The 17,585-nt window shown below is 36.2% G+C and overlaps 3 protein-coding genes across 9 annotated transcripts in view; 2 read left to right on the top strand and 1 right to left on the bottom strand.

Moving 5' to 3' along the window:
• The window catches only part of LOC126374327 (NF-kappa-B essential modulator), a 149,304-nt gene that overhangs the window by 26,462 nt on the left and 105,257 nt on the right, over positions 1-17,585 (top strand). The window contains exon 15 of one of the 2 annotated variants that reach the window (XM_050020896.1): positions 1,404-2,172. The exons of the other annotated variant lie outside the window; for it this stretch is intronic. Coding sequence (XP_049876853.1) covers positions 1,404-1,493 — 90 coding nt within the window. The 3' untranslated portion in view covers positions 1,494-2,172. Of the gene's footprint in view, positions 1-1,403; positions 2,173-17,585 lie in introns of those variants that run through there. 2 annotated transcript variants of the gene reach the window in all.
• The window catches only part of LOC126374497 (CHH-like protein), a 103,215-nt gene continuing 93,268 nt past the window's right edge, over positions 7,639-17,585 (bottom strand). For 5 of the 6 annotated variants that reach the window (XM_050021172.1, XM_050021171.1, XM_050021169.1 and 2 more), the window contains exons 2-5: positions 13,574-13,696; positions 13,040-13,140; positions 11,556-11,676; positions 7,639-9,114 (exon numbers count right to left, since the gene is read on the bottom strand). In XM_050021172.1, coding sequence (XP_049877129.1) covers positions 11,556-11,676; positions 13,040-13,140; positions 13,574-13,696 — 345 coding nt within the window. In that variant the 3' untranslated portion in view covers positions 7,639-9,114. The remainder of the gene's footprint in view (positions 9,115-11,555; positions 11,677-13,039; positions 13,141-13,573; positions 13,697-17,585) is intronic. The other variant, XM_050021173.1, reaches the window with a different exon arrangement.
• LOC126374356 (peroxisomal leader peptide-processing protease) overlaps positions 13,593-17,585 on the top strand; it is a 133,744-nt gene continuing 129,751 nt past the window's right edge. Inside the window, exon 1 of the mRNA XM_050020963.1 lies at positions 13,593-13,707. Coding sequence (XP_049876920.1) covers positions 13,691-13,707 — 17 coding nt within the window. The 5' untranslated portion in view covers positions 13,593-13,690. The remainder of the gene's footprint in view (positions 13,708-17,585) is intronic.

Raw genomic sequence — 17,585 nt, 5'->3', positions numbered from 1 at the left:
GCGCATATAAAAATAAGTGCGCAATGTCGACAAATGTCAAATAGCAATAGCAATATTGCTTTTTAGATGAATTACTTCAATGTGAACTTTTTAACCCCCTGTTCATCTAAAGAGCAATTCGGTTTTAAGTTAACCGTTGTTTGACATGACGTAAATTCCTCTTATGTGTGATTACGTTAATGGGCTGATGATGATGTGTGTGACTTTAGTTTTCACAGAAAACTGCTTCATGTCGGAAAAGTATCAAATTGGAGAATTGCTTTTTTAGATGAAATGATCCCTTGCTCCCTTTTTTTTTTCATTTTTTTTTCGATTTTCTACTAATGTTGCTCTAATACATGTCATGTCAAAGAGGTCTACTATGCAGTTGTATCTATCTTAGCCGATTTACTGTTTCTTACGTATCTATAACATAACATACATAAATAATCTATATGTGTCCCATTGCTGGGCACAGGTCTCCCTTCCATTAACAGGAGGCTCCAGCTGCTACACAGCTAGTTGAACATACCTACATGTTGTTAGTGGCACCGTACCGAATACTTACGGGGATAGGGGGATGATTCCGACTATGATTCTGACTTAATATCAAGTGTAATTTTCCATCGCAAAGTATGGAATTGAAAATTATTTGAAGCAACACAAAAAATATTAGATAATACATTTTCTACGGAAAATTCCACTTGATCTTAACTCAGAACCATGACCTGAATCATCGCCCTCAGTATTCTGTATTAACGGCCTCCGTGGTCCAGTGGTTGAGCGTTGTGCTCAAGATCCGGAGGTCCCGGGTACAAATCCCTGTGGGACAAATTACAAAAAGGACTTTGTGATCCCTAACTAGCTTTACTTTAATAACTGGCATGACTTTATGTAAGTGTGTTGTGTTTAACTGCGAATGAGACAGACAGTCCGCGCATATTTTTACACTATAACCCTTTTCGCAGCGATTAACTGCAAATAATTTACAATCTAAAGATCAGAAAGAAGACGTAGAAAAACGTGTCGATTATATTTAAAACTTGATTGATATTATAATCGACGAATCAATGTAATTGCACAATTTTCCATATCGAATAGGTACATAATTTTGAACCTAAGAAATTAGTCAACTATTCGCATTTTTATTACACCACATAGCATGGACACCGCCTACATTAACGATATGGCCAAACGTTGATTGATACATCATTAAACGTTGACGTTTCAACGATATGGTCAACTTAAGTTGGCCATTTCATGGAAAATGACCATTTCATAAAATGGTCGAACACATCATGAAATGATCAATTTTACGATCTGGCCACGACATAGACACGAAATCTTTTTTCTTTGGCGTTTTTTTTTTACTAACGAAGCAAAGAGTTTCTAACTCTTTTCTAACCCGTTTGTTTTTTTTCCAGGTCTACACTTGTCCTAAATGCTTGAGGTTCTCCAGTGACCAGTACAAAGCAATGGAGGACCATTTCGACTTCTGCTTAGATGACTTCTAACTGTAAGGATGTCCCTTTCCTTTATTAGTATTTAGACAAGGATGTGCTCAGCAAACGAGTTAAGGTCCCACTCGTAGAGTTCGGTACCGGTAGATGTTCGTGGCCAACTTGCCGAAATTACATAATAAATAGATACAAAATTAGCCAGATTTCTGTGTGTATTTCAAAAAGTTGTACCCAAGAATACCCAGCTAAGTTGCAGTGTCTTAGCACTAGCTAGCATTTTAATACAAAGCCAACCAACCAACCTAACCAACAATCAACTGATTATAAATGACTGAAAATGTATGGGATGGGATATTTTACTACTTAATCAATACCTTGGAATGTAGGGGATACCAATTTAATGGTAACACTCATGTAACACATACGTCATCAAACGGCTAACAATGGCGGCTTTACATACCTTGTTTTATTATACCATGCATTTTCATTCGTGTAACTTCGTTTTTAACTAAGCATAGCCTCAATCCCATACATTTTAATCGATTACACTGTCAATTTTTGTAATCGTTTGCACTTTAAGGCCCCTGGAACGCTGTCGGTACCGCCTCTGCGTGGGTTGAGCCTAAATGTAATGTTTGTACAACTGATAAATGTGATTAGATTTAAAATTAAGACAATCAAATGCAGATTTTTAGGTTATTTTGCTGTTTTTAATTTTGTTTCCATTCAATATACAATCAATATACAATATCGAATCTGTATGTGCATAGCGTACAGTCATCAGCAATATAATGTACCCACTTTAGGACTCTGTCGCACTAACATACTTGGCATTTAGTGAGACTTACAGTTCGATTTGTCAAAAAAGTTAATGTGACATGGTACCAAAGTGTATACATATTTATGCTCGTGACCGTACGTACCTACAAGTCATATGTGATAGTCCAAATCAACTTTATATTTAAGTCCCGTGTAAGGACTTTTATCGCGGCAGGCGCTTACGCCGTTACGTATTCAATTTTTATAGACGTATGTTTAAAAACGGCTTAAGTGCCGCATTAGATTACCATAATTATATTTTAAAAGTGTTTCCAATTACTTTTTGTCATATTTTAGGGCATTTGTGGCGCTTCTTGTAAAATGAATTCATTACTTAAATTAGAGTGCCCCTACCATCATCCAGCGTGGAACTGTGCATACACCAATATACAGGGTGTTAGTGACATCGTAACGAAAACTTAAGGGGTGATTCAGACCATGATTCTGAGATGATATCAAGTGGAATTTTCAATCGCAAAAGTAATTAACTAAAATTTTCATGAATTTCACTTGATATCAACTCGGAATCGTGGTCTGAATCATCCCCCTCAGTATTCGTTACGGTGTCTCTAACAACCTGTATAATTGTATATGATTGAAGAGAGTCATCATTTAGTATTTTTATAAAGAATAGGACTCGAAGAGTGGAAAGAACATTTGATTTTATAGTATACGGTAGCTGAATTGTATTACAATATTTGTATACGACTTTTTCTAAAAAAAAAAAAAAAAAACTCCAATTTTATGGCAACATTTATAAATAGATTAAAAGTAATTCAGTGCTTATTTTAGCATTTATTTTATTAAATTAAAAACTGATTTGACAAATTAATATTACAGATTAGCCATGATAGTCTGGATTTTTTTTTATAAGTATTGGAACAATGTTTGAAGTATTTTATAATGTAGCAATCCGTTCTTGTGTCGTGATTTCATCTTAACTTATAAGGAAGTAGCTATTGATAAAATAGTAGTGATTGTCAATTTAGTGCCATTTTATAGAAATTATAGGAAATATATTTTGAATGTTAAATTATTCTCATAGAAAATTATACTGCAGCAGTGGCAGCCCTAGCGCGGTGCGAGTAATTTTTAATAATAATTATAATTTTCATAACTAAAAATGTTGACTTAATGCTAAATGCTGACCATCTGCAAACTGTACCTACCATTTTTAAGGCGAATAAATGGATTATGAGGTGTGCTAACCGGGCGCCGAAATGGGGGAGGGGACATCAACCAAGACTGGTTCACCCTGGCTGCAAACTAACTTCATCGGGTTAAATTGCGGTCACATACTCATACCGGGTAAATTTCGGTGGCCGTAAACATACATAACATAACATAACCAGCCTATATACGTCCCACTGCTGGGCACAGGCCTCCCCTCAATCAACCCGTTGGTCCCGGCTATTAGCCGTAAAAACACCTCCACCAACCCGCATTGGAGCAGCGTGGTGGAGTATGCTCCATACACCCTCCGGTTGATTGAGGGGCCGTAAACTAATCGAAAAAAAAAATGTATTTTAAGGAGCTAAGGGGTGCCACTTTGAGGCCACGCACCACCTAAATATTTTGCTAGGGCCGGCCACTGTACTGCAGTTTTAGTTTTACAGCAAAAATAAACTTATATTTACGAATATTGAGAGACAGTTTGAAATTGTAAGAACTTTTTACATAAATAGTAGAAGCGATAACACCTTTATCAACACAATTTTAAACTGCATGTCATGTAGTAAAAATAGTTTTACAAAAATTAAATTAGTTTTAAAAAGCATTGATCGTTAGTTATCATCCTATTTGGTGACGTTACCAGTTATTATAATTATTAATATTACAGGGGGGTTAAAAAACCGTTTCGAAGCAATTCATATAAAAAGCAATATTGCAATTTGACATTATAAAAGTAAGTACGCAACATAGATTTACTACTACTGTAGATCAGCGCTCAAAAAGTGGGACGCAAAGTTACTGTTAATATAGCGACGTTGACAGTACTTTACCTCAGTGCGCGATTAGGCGCCGAACTGGCAACACGGGGTAGTGCGTGGTAAAAACTTGCAAAATTAGCACGCACAACGCTTAACCTCTTAATCTCTGGAGCACCGACGCCGTAAAATCGCACTGCTGGGCAAAGGCTTCTCTTTCCTCTTTCCATTTTTCACGGCCCTGTGCGGACTCCGGCAAGTATCCAAGTCGTCACTCCATCTCTTTCGAGATCTACCACGACGCCTGTTCCTAACAAAACGGTATTAAATTTGTAGTACGTAAATTGCAACTAATAGTGACGTCATACTCATATTGTTTTCATACCCTTTCTTTCGAAATTCCTACTTTCAAGTGTCTATAAGTTACTATTATAGTTTTAAAATAATTTCGATTACCGTCATGAGTCATGTTTGCCGCATGCACCCTGAGCGGTGGGTACGGATCGTCCCGCCTTGAGTGCTTGTATTTTATAAAATATAATTTGTATATGTGACCAAATAGGACGATAACTCAATTTCCATCGTATATTCCATAATAAATGTATTAATTCCTAAAATAAGAATGAAATGGCGTGTGATTGTTATAAGACTGTTTTGGTTATGTCCTAGTAGATAGTAATTTTAGTGATATGTTACCTATTTTAATGTCTGCCTAATTTTGAACAGGCTACCAATGTTTTTCGTCAGCAAGAAAATTAAATATAATAATTCCATTGTGTCTTCCTTACGTGTATTATACGTTTGTGTATTCCTACAGGGCTAATATGCGCAACGTGAGAAAATTATCGAACGATTCGATAAATTTTGTCGAAAGAAAAAAGAAAGAAAGAAAGTTTATTGAGTTCAACAAACAAGTAACTAAGGCCCTTAAAGTTATACTAGATAACTGTATTTCATTAGCCAGTGGTGCTAATTCCTGTAAGTACCATCTAATTTTATTTTGAGTTATATCTGTCATTTTCTTATCCGCCGAAAAGGAAAGAGACGGGTAATCGATAAGCATAAAATTTATGGAACACACGTCAATGTTAAGCACAAATCTAAAACAACCGTCTAAAAATTTTATATTGGCCAATAACCTGACAGAATTATGTTGACAGCTGGCGTCAATCGGTTTGCATACCAGCGAGATACCTTTTTAATTTGGCCGGGTTATTCATTCATTTACTCATTCTTCGTAAAATTAAGAGCTGTCAATCATCCGTTTCTTTCCTTTTCGGCGGATAAGAAAATGACAGGTATAACTTAAAAGTAAAATTAGGAGGTGTCTGCAGGAATCGGGGCCAATGTCTTCCCAAATTGACATTCGATAAGTTTGTTTTTTTCCCCCCAAGATGCGTGTCACGTGATTTTGTTCGTAATTTGACAGAACGACATGACTGATTTGGGTTCACATAACACCAATCGGCAAAATGACATAATTGTATCGTCAGAATCGATAAAACGACCGTGACAAAATTTTATCACGTTGCGTATGATATCCCTATTAATGATTATTAATTTATGACAAATTGTTCATAAAAGTAATATACTTAATACTGTTACATCTTTTGTAGACTTGCAAAAGTTGTCAGTGATGTTCTATTCTGGATTTCAAAGACGTGATTAATATCCAGTTTATTATGTACTAGATAAGTTGTCAAGTGTGACTGTTATCAGCACAAATGTGTTAACATTATCATCGACGTCAAAATATTTTGTTCAAATTATAATTTAGATACTAAATCGTCTATGTTTCATTGATGCTACCTTCACGAACATTCTGTGTTAACTGGGCAACGGTGCTGATTCCTGTACTTTATTTTAAGTTATATCTGTCATTTTCGTATCCGCCGAAAATGAAAGGGACGGGTAATCGACAAGCATGCATTAATATGTATACACTTTGGTACCATGTCACATTAACTTTTTTGACAAATTGAACTGTTAGTCTCACTAAATGTCAAATATGTTAGTGCGACAGGGTTCTAAAGTGGGCACATGATATTGCTCACGACTGTACACACACTCCTATGGAACACACGTCAATTTAAGGCATAAAAAACTGTTGTTATATTGGCCAATAACTCTACGAAATTAAATTGACAGCACATGTCAAACGGGTTGTTCCTTCATTTTAAAATTAGCACTTGTCAATCATCGGTCCCTTTCCTTTTCGGCGGATAAGAAAATGACAGGTATAACTTAAAAAATAGGATGTGTCTGCAGGAATCTGGGCCATTATGTGTTTAGATACTTTACGGAGGTATAAAAATGAAGGTTAAAAGGCCACATTGAAGCAGTTCATCTTAAAATGCAGTATTGCAATTTGACACTTGCGAATATACTGGGTGTTAGTGACATCGTAACGAATACTGAGGGGGTTGATTCAGACCATGATTCTGAGTTAAAATGAAGTGGAATTTTCCGTCGCAAAATTCATGTTTTTTTTTTTAGTTTTTTTAAATTATTTTCAATTCTATACTTTTGCGATGGAAAATTCCACTTGATATTAACTCAGAATAATCAGATGAATCATCCCTCTCAGTATTCGTTACGATGACACTTACACCCCGTACAAGTACATACGGTAGCCATACAAGTAGGTATGGGTGTTAGTGACACCGTAACGAATACTGAGGGGGATGGTTCAGACCATGATTCTGAGTTGATATCAAGTGGAATTTCGTGTCAAAAAATTCATGAAAATTTTTCTTTTCTTTTTAATTATTTTCCAATCCATACTTTTGCGACGGATATTTCTACTTGATATCAACTCAGAATCATGGCCTGAATCAACCCCCTCAGTATTCGTTACGATGTCACTAACACCCAGTAGGTAAGTGCGCAATGTCAAATAGCAATATTGCTCTTTAAGATTAATTACTTAAATGTGGCATTTTAACCGTTTTAAACGTTGTATAAATTGATTGATGACAGGAAACCTAGCATCGAGACAAACCATTCCTGGTTTAGCGATGCTATGCGTCAAAACTGTATACTAAAAGTTTATCAAATAAATAAATTTAAAAAAAAACCCCGTAGGCTTAAATTAAGAATTGCAATGACGATAGGAAGGATGAAGGGTGACCACCTTTGCCCACAATATTGGTCCGTAAGATAAGTATGACTATTTATGATGTAGTTTGTGTGTGTGTTTTTGTGTTTGTTTTCGTACCTCGTGTATGTGAATAGAATTCAAAGGGTATAAGAAAAAGACAGATAATTTTCAAAATGTATATATTTCATGGAACCCGTAGCGTTTCTTAGCTGCCTTTATAAAATTTATACAAATATTAATATTTTACTAATTCATATATTTTTAACAATAATTTCACAGGTCCTATAAATTGTTTAACATTTTTCGTATCAAGTTTGCTACCCTAATGTCTTGGGACAAAAATTGGCACCATTGGTGTAAGCGCGTTCCGTTATTTGCAAAAGACGTAATGATTATTTTTTTTAATTAAATTTAAAAGTAGAGCAATGCACGAGCTACATATTTGAATGATATTTGTAATTGGAACGCACTTTTCAAAATAATTGGCTATCGTTTTTAAAATAAAAAAGGTCTTTGAAGAAGAAACGCTAAAATAAACTTAAAGTTGAGATTCGAACGCAGTGAAGAGAAGTTTTAAATTCAATAAGTAAACACCGCAAATAAAGATACAATTAGAAAAGAGTTAAAACACTGGTAAAACACAGATTAAAAATAAATAGCAACAAGTAATAAATAGGTCAGAAGTAATAAAAAAATAATTCTTTATAAATACTTAAAAGCTAAATTAAATTACTTAGAAATTAAACTATCGCTTGTTACAACCAAAATGTGTTTAAAGCAAAAAGATCGACTACTCAAGACGAAAAAACTAAAATACTTTTCTTAATTTTCTATGAATCAATGCTGAAAAAACTCATTTAATGTGTAGGTACATTTATAATGGTTCTGTATGACAAGAGAAGCATAGAAGGATAATCAAAAGATCGGTAGAAAAAGTTAAAAATAATTATGAACAATTTAAAAACAGAAGCTTTTTCAAAGGCGTGTTTTCGTATGTATTAACACGTTTATTACAGTATTTTTTTACTTTAAATTATTTCAATGTTATATTAAATATATTTTGCAGAAAAGCACGATTCAGACTATGATGCTACAGATTTATAAGCCACTCGCGTGAACATGTTATGCTATGGTTAGCCGCTTTAAATCATAAACTAACAATAAAAGTATCTACAATGTTAGTACAAAAGAATTTCAAGAAAAGCGTAAGATAATTAAGAAATACTGTGATTGGAATGCGTCGCTATATAAATTGAATTTAAATCTAGAAAGTTCTCGAGACAGTATTAGTTAGATGTCCAGCATCGGAAGAGAAATTCTGCCCCAAAGTAGGTCCTAGTACCTAGGAGGTGGTCTAATATAATTAATTAAACAAATCTTTAATGTACTTTACACTCCCGTGCTCAAGCTTACAACACTTAATAACATAAAATGTATATTTTTCAATTTTTAAATTGTATAATAATTCTTAATATACACAATCTAAATACAAATTATGATAACATTATAATTAGTTTCGGACGCAAATTTTGCGCCCGGTAGACTAGAATACATTGAGGATGAAGCAGATGTCCAAAGGTAATGAATTTGTTTCTGCTTGGCAAAGCGGTGGATTTAAAAAAACCTCTGGTATGTTCCCTGTTGGTTTACATGTGCGGCGTTGTCACTCGGTCGGGTTGTACGTCATGTAGTTGAGATTGGGTAGTGGCTGAATGCGTGTTAGCGTTTGCCGACGAAGTCGATCATTTGATCTATCTGTTCCTCCTCGTCTAGAAGGTACAAAGACTCCATGCAACCCTTGAAGTAGGGCGTGGTGAAACATTTTGCCCTGGAAATAATAAATAAAAAACAAACAATTAGTATAAAGATTTTAATTGTAGTTCCCTGAAACATAGCTTGATTAACGTGACGACGTCGCCTTATAGCAAAACGTCGTAAGTGCATTTTTTCAAAATGTCATTTTCGTCAACAAAACCTTAAAACATGCTACTATCAACCCGCGTAAAAATTGTGACAACTTTATTGGATTGAAATTAGCGCGTCTGTTTGCAACAACTATCGAGCCAAACCATTCATTAATTAAAAAAGAAAAATAATGTGTACGGTCACGAGTAGGTACTAATATGTATACACTTTGAAACCATGCCACATTAACTTTTTGACAAATTAAACCGTAAGTCTCAATAAATGTCAAATATGATAGTGCGACAGGGTTCTAAAGTGGGTACACGATATTGCTCATGACTGTATATGGTAATATTCGTTACAATCATTCACTCTTCCATTTTCAATTTGTGTGAATCAACACGTTATCTGAAACAAATGTTTACCAAAAAAGAATAAACTTTGAAAATTGCCGTCACAAACTCTTTTATTTATGTCTTTCTGTCTATTTTAAGGTTTTGTTGACTGCGAAATTACGCTTACGAAGTTTTCACTATAAGGATTTCAATATCAAAAAAGTGTGTTCTGATGCCTGTCAAAATAATCAAGCTATATTTGAAATGAGTATAAAACGCGGCAAAGGCTTAGTGCAAAAGGTTCCAGTGCTTAATAATCGTTTTTTTTTTCTTTTAAAGTTGCGTTTTTGTGACTACGCCTGTTGCTGTGTCTACATTTACCACGCAACAGAGACGCGTCTTTTTTTTGACGTGACTTATTGTGGACAATGCAAATGGCATGAAGCCATTGGCCGGAGTAGATGCGTCGACTTGTCACAAAAACGTAACTTTAACTTCAAATATTCTAAGCCAAGGAAAGCCAGCTAAATAAATGAAATGTTCCACGACTGATTTAGCAGACTACTTAATTTACATAATATAGCATTACGCCCCCCTGAAGGGGGTAGCAAAGGTGTATATTATATACACCCACTCCACCCCAGTTATATTGTAACTCCCATGTACAGTCATGAGCAATATAATGTACCCACTTTAGGAGTCTGTCGCACTAACATATTTGACATTTAGTGCAACTTACAGTTCAATTTGTCAAAAAAGTTAATGTGACATGGTACCAAAGTGTATACATATTAATGCTCGTGACCGTATTAGGGGGCAACCCTATTGTCATTAAACGGCCATAAATCCTGGATGGAAAGCACGCGATAGCAATAAGAGTTATTGTGTTAAAATTCACATACTGTATAAAATATGTTCGTGGAACATTCCTACAAAGTTAACAAATGTTTTTTTTATTAGATAACTTTGCTTGCTCCCCAAATTCATAAATCAAATGGCATTACAGAAATGCATACATTATGACAGGCAAACATTTCGTTGCAAGCAAAATTTCCTAGATGAAAAATTTGGAAAATTAATTGAAGTGTGCAAATGTTAGTAAAACGTGCGTTATTGAAATAAGGATTATAGTCAGCGGTGCAGTGTGTTTTAGAGATAATAATAAGTGCAGTTTAAAGATGTGAGAATTATGGCAAAAGATATGCAACTTGTTTAGAAATAGCGGTGCAGAGTGATAGAGAAATCTGAAAGTGCCAAACCCCAGAAGAATAAAAAATAAAAAAAAAACTGTTAGTACAAAAATAGGGTGAAGAAAAAAGGTTAGGGTGAGTTCAGATAAAAAGCAGTCTCGGGTTCCTTCGGATAGCGTTCCACGTTTGATCTGTTAAACGTTATACCCCTCTTTGACGTAGCATTATTAGAGTTAACATATCTCTCCTGTCTTTCGTACTAACTTGTATACTTTTTGTGCGAACATTACTTACTTAGGGGTAATTAATAAATTAATTAATTAATTTATCATTATTATACTTAATGCCGAAATGACTTCAGCTTTGCAAATGTCAAAGTCTAGCAGTAGCTAGACTCCTCATCTCCTTAGCATTATCCCGTTCTTCACTGGGTACGGTTTTTACACAAGCGACTGTCTGTCTGACCTTCCATCTCGCTAAGGGAAAACCAGCCCAAGCAGTAGCTAGAGTATGACGCTGCTTTCAGATGCAGCCGGTTGGGTAGGTAATGAAAAAAGGCGTTGAAACAAAAAAAAAAAAAACTGGGCTCTTGAATCTAAGAATAAGACATTAGTATCTCTCATCTCCTTCGCACTAATGATGCTACGTTAAATAGGGTATTAAAGGACATACTCCATACAGAAGACAATGTAACGTAATACAATTATCTATAGAACGCGAAACGCTTCACAATGCGTGACTGTTTTCTGCCTGAAGCGTAAGAGGAGGTTAGGTTAGAAAGTATAGGTTAGGAAAAAAAACGTAAGGAAAAAATAAAAAAAAAATAAAACATAAAATACCTAAATCCCTGGATCGGCCCCGTGTAATTGTTTTATATATGTCTTGAAGAGTTCGAGCTGATCGGTTTCTCGGAGCACCTCAACGCACCCTTTGAAGTAATCTGTCGTGAAACAGTCTTTCCTGTACCCCAAAAGAACAGAACACGTTTTAATATCGCATACATACATTTTAAAGCTACATCTAGTAATGGGGTCTATTTCCCGCATTTAGTAAGGGTTTCCAGCAAAGCGGAGAAGAGAGGAGACGCGGATACAGATTCAACTAATTACGACGTGCAAGAAACGTGTAGCTCTGGACCTCGCGGTGATTGGTTGATATCTGGCAACATTTCCGTTCGTCGTCTCTCCTCTCCGATTTGTTGGAAACCCTTACATCTTCATCGCGTTATCCCGTTTTTCACAGGGTCCGCTCACCCTGAAGATTTGACAGGTTTGGTGTTTTACAGAAACGACTGCCTGTCTGATCTTCCAACCCGTGAAAGTAACATAGTTACACTTTGAATCGTCAATTTTACATAACGAACGTCTCATCCGCCTAAAACTACTGCAGCTTAACACAACCTGTATAGCCGGGGAAAAGAAGCTGCAAGAAAAATCTCGGCACAGGGCCCTAGACGTTCTTTAATCACTAACTTAATGCTTAAATGTATCTTAATGCTAGTAGTCTATCCTCCTGAGGCCTATATTTACAGACAATAGTTAAACAATGGGGTTTGGATTTTAAAGGACTTAGGGCCCTAGGATCTTATAACTATCCCCAAATAAGGTTCATATTTGTGCCTCTTTGGTGCCTTCATATTCTTGTATATTCAAGGATGATGTGGGTAGTAACATACCCTTCGTCATGTTATTGGCGATGTTACCTGATGAACCTTTACATATAATACAAACAGTTGTCTAAACACGAATTTACTAATTGTCAGCGTACTTCTTTCGAGTAAATACGTTTCCGGCAAATAATAGTGAATTGAGGGTAGTTACACCCAAAACGTGTTTATGGCAACAATTCCTCAGTGGTGCCGTGACTACGGTCGTAGCAACACGACCGCTGAGATTTGTGTCCGTCAAAACAGTAACATATTGGTGCTGATTCCTGTAAACACCATCTAATTTTATTTTAAGTTAAACTTGTCATTTTCTTATCTGCTGAAAACGAAATGGACGGATAATCGGCAGGCATAAAATTTATGGAACACACGTAAATTTTAGGCTCTAAATTTTATATTGGCCAATAACCCGACAGAATGAACTTGACAGCACACGTCAAACGGGTATCATTTAGCATATATGAGTGAGATGCCTATTTTATACGCCCGGGTCATTCATTCATTTTAAAATTAACAGTATTTAATCATCCGTCCCTTTCCTTTTCTACGGATACGAAAATTACAGATGTAAGTTAAAATAAAATAAGGTTGTGTATGCAGGTATCGGGGCCATTATACATCAATGTCAATTAAACCGTATAAGTAATACCAACATACCGGCACAAGGAATATAGCTGCGGCTCTCTGAATAGTGTGTAGCAGTCGTCGCAGATGCGATCGAGGCGGGCGAAGATTGCGGCGTCGTATACGCCCTTGCACTGGAATACAAATAGGTTAGTTAGAATATTTTATTTTACAAAAAAAAATTTGAAGGAATGCTTTTAAATTTTTTTTTTCTCTTAACCCCCGACGCTATGCGGAGAGGTTATAAGTTTCATCCCTTTGTCTCTCTATCTGTACATCCGCGTCATCATAGCTTCAGAACGGATAATTAACCGATTTGGTGGTATTTTTTTGCTCCAAAATGCTACATATCTATCGACAGACGCCAAGCGTACGTACTTATTTAGTAACTATTATTCACCTTTCGTGGACAAAAGATCTGTCAAGATTAATCTAGAAAATTCAAGATGAATTTTATTCTTCAGCATTTTCTTTTTTTGACGAGACTTATTGTAGCCGCAGATGGCATTAACTAGTTGACTGAACAAAAAAATCTTCAGCGTAATCAAAGTCAATCTTGTAAGGTACCTGGAGGTTGAAGAAGGAGCGGCGCGCGACGTGGTGCTGCGTCTGCGCAGGGGGCGCGGCCGCCGCGCTGAGCGCCAGCGCCGCCAGAGCCGCGCACGCCAATTGCAACGAACTTAGATGCATCTGGAACAACGGTAAGTACGTTTTGTTTAAATAGTTTTTAGGCTATCATAATTACTAGTCAGTGTCCTAAAATATAACATAACATAAGCTCATAACTATATCCCAATGGGATAGTCAGAGGTACATTCATCGCGAAAAGAACTAAGTACCCATACCTCACCGAGCTTTCTGCCAGACCAACGTGATAGGTGCCGTATCGCCGCCTATAATGGTCGAGACAACTGTGTTAGTGAAAACTGTACTTAAGATAAATTAACTCATTGGTGCAAGTCCGGGGTTCCAACCGGCGCAAAATATAGTGAAAAGTTATAGGTACTGTAAGGAGTGTAGAGTTGTGTGTAAGGATTTTGTAGGTACCTAAGAACGATTTAACGTTTGATTACTAATTGGAACGTTTTTAGATGGAATAATAAGTGACCGGTACGTATTTTGTTGCAATCATGTTTTATTGAGAAGGAGAAGAATTTTGATAGGTATAAAAAAAATGGAACACTTCCTCTAAAGGTCTGACGGACAGTTAACGTATAGTGAAGCGGGTTGAAGTGTGTATAACAAAATATCTACAAAAATGATCGCATTTTTATCAGCCATAACTATTGTTTAGTTATTTTAATACATTTTACGTGACAAATACGCAGTGAATTAAGCGAAAACATTATGAAACAGTGTTCGTTGTTTGTTTACTAAACTCGATATTAAAAAGATATACTTAATATACACATACCGGGGTAAGCATAGAATATGGAATTCCATTTGCTTCGATCCTGACACACTTCTCTTGCTTCCACATTTTTTTTTTAATTAAGATGGGTTTGCTCTTAACTTTGTTCTTCCACGAGGAGAAGAAGAGGTCGACGGTGGAACGAGCTTACCCAGATGCCTATTCCCCCGTGATTTACAATCGTCCCACATTCATCAATCGTTTCATACACGCACGCCGGTTCAGAGTAGAAAAAAGGGATATAACCTTATTAGTTATTTACTACTCGACCACACCGAAGCGGACACACCGCATGTCCTCCAACAAATTATAAAACAGAACACTTTAAAATTCAAATGCAACGATTAACTTAGTTAAGCCATTACGCCTAGATTACAATCTAGCAGCGATAATGGTCCAATAATCGCAGAAGCAAGGTGGTCCGCCGTGGTCCACTATATTTACACTATGCCACTCCACTTTAGCTAATCACCCCACTTTACTTCGCTGAGCTGGTCATACCGCCTTTTCATTGGTGTTGGGTGCATACAATCAGTGTTTAAGGCTAGATTCTGGACGATTTTTATCTTTTTTCTCATCTTCTTCTATCGGGTTGTGAGGTGGAAAACCAACCTCATCAACCATGTCAATTGAGCCGCCAAAGGCCCCTGACATGGCTCATGTAACGACTACATAATTACGTGAGTAGTACAACCGAGACCAACGCCTTAACATGGCTTCCGAAGTACGGATCATCTTACTTTCGGACTCAGCTTGTAATGTCCTAACCAAACTAGGGGTCACAAAGTATTTTTTGTGGTATGTCCCCACCAGGATTCGAACCCGGATCGTGAGCCCAACCGTCGACCACTGGACCACGGAAGTCCTTTTTTTTATTGTTAAATTCTTTTAATTGACTATTTGGTGAATACCCAGTGTAGATGTGGTATAGGTATATTTAGCTTTCCTCACATGGTTTACTTATAATGTAAACTATGAAATCAAATGTAATATCAGAACTGGAAAGAGGCCTTTGCGGAGTACTGGAAGTTTGGGATATACCGGACCCGTTTTAATTTCTAAAAATAACTTTGAAATTAAATTGTGCACCTACATCGCGATATAAAAAGACCTTTTTACTTTTTAAAACCAGCCAGCGCCATTCCGCTACGCTGTCACTGCGTCGGCCATTAAAACCGTGATAAATGCAAACATGGCGGCTTCCTGCGCCTGCACCGATTACCGCGTAATCGCGTTGCAACACTAATCCGCCATCGAACGTTCCATCCAATTTATTAGCAAACTCTGTTACGGTATCTTAAAACTTCGATTTAATCGATTAAGGAAATTGCGTGTATCTATGAATTGAAGGGGGTGCCCTAAGCTATTTCAAGTTTTTGAAGTTAGGTATGGTTTCAAAAAAAAATACGTAGCTTTTGTAATCAGCCTACCCACATAAATGAACATGGCGACATAATGTTTCTCATTAAATCAAGCTTCCTTTACAACATCAAAGGCAAACCGACAAAATCTCTTTAAAAATTGGGCTAGTGCCCAATATTCATTTTTATTCAAAAACTTATAAACCGAGCAAAATTTACGAGTTACACATACAGTAAATATAGTAAGATAACGTTCCGTTTCGCGCAGTGTTTTTGCTCCACCGGCGGCCTTTAACGAGATGCCGCTGATTCATGGGCTGATGTATAATAACATTATTATACGTACCAACTGGTGGGAACCCAGACCTGTTTGTTTATACTGAAGACGCGGAAAGATATATCTTATCTCATAAGTTAGTTGCTAGGGCTTGCATTTATGATCTGCTTGAAAAGGAGCGGGAAAACATAACAAAATGGCGAACTGTTAAAAAGGGCGGGAATAGGTACATTATTATATTTTTAATTTTATCAGAATGTTCTACACTCATCTAGCAAGGTCATTTTTAAATAAATGTTGTTCATATTCATTGCGGTTAAATGCAACAGTGACTAGTTTTAAACTTAGTTGCGTATCTATTTTAAGCTAGAAATTATTAGTCACAAATAAATACTTCAATAAGTATATTAAATCACGATTCAGAAAAAACTTGCTATTCATTCAGTTTGTGAAGGAAAAGTACCCTAAAAATCAAGCAATCCTAAAAAGCTAACAAACTTAATTATGTTGTAATTTACATACATACATGAACTCACGCTTTCCCACCAATTCCATTTGCTTCGATCCTGACATACTTCTCTTGTTTCTTCTATATTCATCAATAGGTCAAAAAAAACGAATCAAATGAAAAAAAAAATCAAAACGAGGAAATTGAAGATCGATTAACTGATTTAAGTGATGAAATTCATTCACCATTCGTTCGTTCATTAGTCGTTTTTCTGCTCTTTACTGCTTTATTTTCCCTCATCGACATTTTAACAACATAACAAATTCTTTATCGCACACTAGAAAAAAAGATGCTTAGCCGGTTCTATTGGTAAGCAGCAGTCTCTACCTGCATGATAGGTAATTCGGTATTTGCAAAATCGAACTTAACCGAATGAAAACTTAGTAAATTCTGCTCAAGCGCAAGTCGAATAGAGCCTTCAAAGAAATCATTAATTAAACATAAGCTCTATTTCCACGGAGTGAACGCTCTCCCAGCGTTCGCGCAGCACATAGGGCTATCAACGAGTTATTCCTTAGCTACTTACATACCTAGTTTCAACTATAAATAACTAACTTCAATCAACCAGAAAATTAATTAAATATACTTATCAAAATATCGTAGAATAGTAAGAAGTATGGGGAAGTTTTTTGCACTGCTTGGTTTTCTCAACCATTACATGTTTCGAAGAAAGAATAAAGTTATACGGCGTCCGAGTACAACTAAAAAAAGCCTAGTTTTGATTTAATTTCAAAGTTCGTAAGTAAATGTTTAGACTAATCCGTACAGATTAATTTTTTCAAGTATTGAAATTATATTTTTTCGTGTGTCATGTCAACCCTACGTGCGCTTGCGTATAGTAATCAAGCTGCGCGGTAGACTGCTCGGCAGCCACCCAGGCTGCGGGGCGGGAAACGCTTCGAGCCGGATCGTTTGATTAACTTATTTTTAGCGCAGCCTCTCTGAGCGCGAACATTTTCTATTTTATTTTTGTTCAACTTAATCTTTGGATTGTTTTAAGATGGAAGTGTAATGTAGCTTTG

The sequence above is a fragment of the Pectinophora gossypiella genome, chromosome 17 (assembly GCF_024362695.1).
Source record: "Pectinophora gossypiella chromosome 17, ilPecGoss1.1, whole genome shotgun sequence".
In the NCBI taxonomy this organism is placed as follows: Eukaryota; Metazoa; Arthropoda; class Insecta; order Lepidoptera; family Gelechiidae; genus Pectinophora; species Pectinophora gossypiella.
The sequence above is the reverse complement of the archived record's forward strand: the minus strand, read 5'-3'. Positions and strand labels throughout refer to the sequence as shown.